Source organism: Pteropus vampyrus, unplaced genomic scaffold (genome assembly GCF_000151845.1).
Source record: "Pteropus vampyrus isolate Shadow unplaced genomic scaffold, Pvam_2.0 Scaffold2, whole genome shotgun sequence".
Lineage (NCBI taxonomy): Eukaryota > Metazoa > Chordata > Mammalia > Chiroptera > Pteropodidae > Pteropus > Pteropus vampyrus.
The window spans coordinates 17,248,310-17,250,668 of record NW_011888783.1 but is presented as its reverse complement, the minus strand read 5'-3'; the positions used below and the strand labels follow the sequence as shown (position 1 = coordinate 17,250,668).

The following is a 2,359-nucleotide window of genomic DNA, read 5'->3' as shown; positions in this document are numbered from 1 at the left end:
AAAAAATAAGGGCGGTAGGAAATCTTAAAATTCTTCAGTCAAATTTAACCTATGCTTTTAGGAGAAAATGTGCACTTTCTACTACTTTGTGTCAGACACTGTGCTCAAATGTGAATGGGTATAAGAATCCTACTTCAACCATAATTTATAGCACTATTCTAAATTAAAAATTAAGAAGAGTTAGAAGTACCTTTTCAGCTTTTTCCCAATATTGAGCTGTCAAAATGTAAAACAAACAAACAAACAAATTTACCCTGTTGATTTGCATTTTAGGTATATCCAGAGTCTTCAGGAGCTTCTTGATTTTAAGGACAAAAGTGCTGATGACGCTAAAACTATTTATGAGTAAGTACACTCTTTTGACCCTATTCTGAACACAATTTTGTGCCCTTTAAACATCATTTAAAAAATAGAAATGTATTGAACTTAAACCTGCTATTGGGTCACTTTAGGGAAATTAATTAAGTTATTATAAGTTTCCCACTACTCTAGAACATATGGTAGTATATTTATCTATATCAGCCCTTACAGGCAAGGCAGGTAGCATAAATCAATAAATTGGGCTGGGAATAAGAAACACTTCATGTTCCTCTGAACTCCAATGTAAGAAGGACATAGGTCTCATGTGATATCAGTGGACATCTAGATGTGGCCTCAGTGCCACTGTGATGAAAGGGGACTGGTAAGGACTGTTCATTTGGAGAGTGCATGCATCTAAAGGACAGCCACCCTTAGCTCCAGCCGATCATTGCCATGCAGAAATGCTGCCCAGATCAAATGATTATTTGGGTGTGTATTTAAAGAAAAGCTCAACTCCAGATTTTAAATGTAAAATCTCCCAATTTTGAATGATTGACAACTGATTAAAAAATTTTTTTAAATACTGAAGGTCTATAAAAACATGTAAAATCTTCCAAGTTCGAATGATTGACAACTAATTAAAATTTTTTTTAAATACTGAAGGTCTATAAAAGCATGTCTATGGGTCTCTAGTTTATAAGCTGTGGTTTGTAAGATAATGTAAGTAATATGATCAATTTAATAACCAGCATATCAGAACTGATAGACTCAAGTAGTACCCTCAGGCAGTTACCTGCTTATTCCAATGGATGTTGCTCAAAAGTTGAAGACTACCTCTTTTGTTGTCCTCAGTCTTTTATACATTTCGACTGTCTTTAAAGGTGATGGCAACAACTTCATTTTTTAAACATGATTTTAGCCAGAAAAATAACATCACGAATTTACTCTGTGCCTAGGTATGGAGCACACTGTATACTAATGGTGTTATTTAATTTTTAAAACAGCTCTATTGTGATAATGCTATCTGTGCACAAAGAAGTTAAGTAATTTAAGGACATAACTAGCAAATGGTAGGACCAGGATTCAAGCAGTCTTACTTAAAAGTAGACATTATGCTATAGAACCTCCTAGAAATGGTTAGTAATTCAGAGCTGTCAAGCAGAATAATGCTTTTTGGAGTTTTAAAAAAGAGAGAAAAGTGAAATAAACTAATAAAGGGGTAACTAGATATGATGAGTTGTTTGTTGTTTTTGAGGAGTTTTGTTGTTTGTACTTTGGATTAACAGTTTGATTTTGAAGCTAATCACAAACTAGGAATTCCAAAAATGTTTTTAGCAATGAGAGCATCATTGGAATAAGTCAATAATACTCAAGATGATGTCTTTGAATGGAAAAGCCTCATTTGAGAAAGTGTGAATTCTGATAGGTATGTTACATGTTGGATTTCCTCGCTTCATAATTGACTTATTTTCTCATTTATTTAGTTCTTTAAATTACTCATGCAAGAATATATTCTAGATGACAGACATAGGAAGGCTGGATGATTTGAAAATTTTTCTTTTAACACAACAGTTGACTTTTCCTTTCCCATTTTAAAACTTTTAGGATGAACAGAATTAGAATTCTTTCCCACTTTCCTGTTCTAAGTGGTTCTTGCTGTCTTTGAACCCTAGGGAATAATTCCAAAACAGACAGGCTTTATTGGCTCATTCATCTTCATTCCTTACGGAGCGGAGCCTGTGTTCCCTGCAAGCAAGTGCTCTGTCTTCTCTTATATTGAGTGTCCCTGGACTACCAAACTCATAGCAAGTGCTCAGATCTTAGTTGATAATGGTTAAAGAAACTCGTTACATTCTTAGGATTTTGTTTTGTTGCAGCCTTTTAAGACTTCCAAGAAAATAATTAAATTTAAAAAGCTTTATTTTGGAGGTCCTTACAGCTTCACAGAGGTGATATATTTTATGATCCGAAATATATTTACGTAAGTGTAGGAAAACATGCATTGATGCTCCTTTTGCTGAATTAGAGATTTCTTGCCTAGTATAGTTGATTAAACTTA

The 2,359-nt window shown here is 33.7% G+C and overlaps 1 protein-coding gene across 4 annotated transcripts in view; it reads left to right on the top strand.

Moving 5' to 3' along the window:
* PDK1 (pyruvate dehydrogenase kinase 1) overlaps positions 1 to 2,359 on the top strand; it is a 30,568-nt gene that overhangs the window by 4,506 nt on the left and 23,703 nt on the right. For all 4 annotated transcript variants that reach the window (XM_023529466.1, XM_023529464.1, XM_011357494.2 and 1 more), the window contains exon 3: positions 274 to 345. In XM_023529466.1, coding sequence (XP_023385234.1) covers positions 274 to 345 — 72 coding nt within the window. The remainder of the gene's footprint in view (positions 1 to 273; positions 346 to 2,359) is intronic.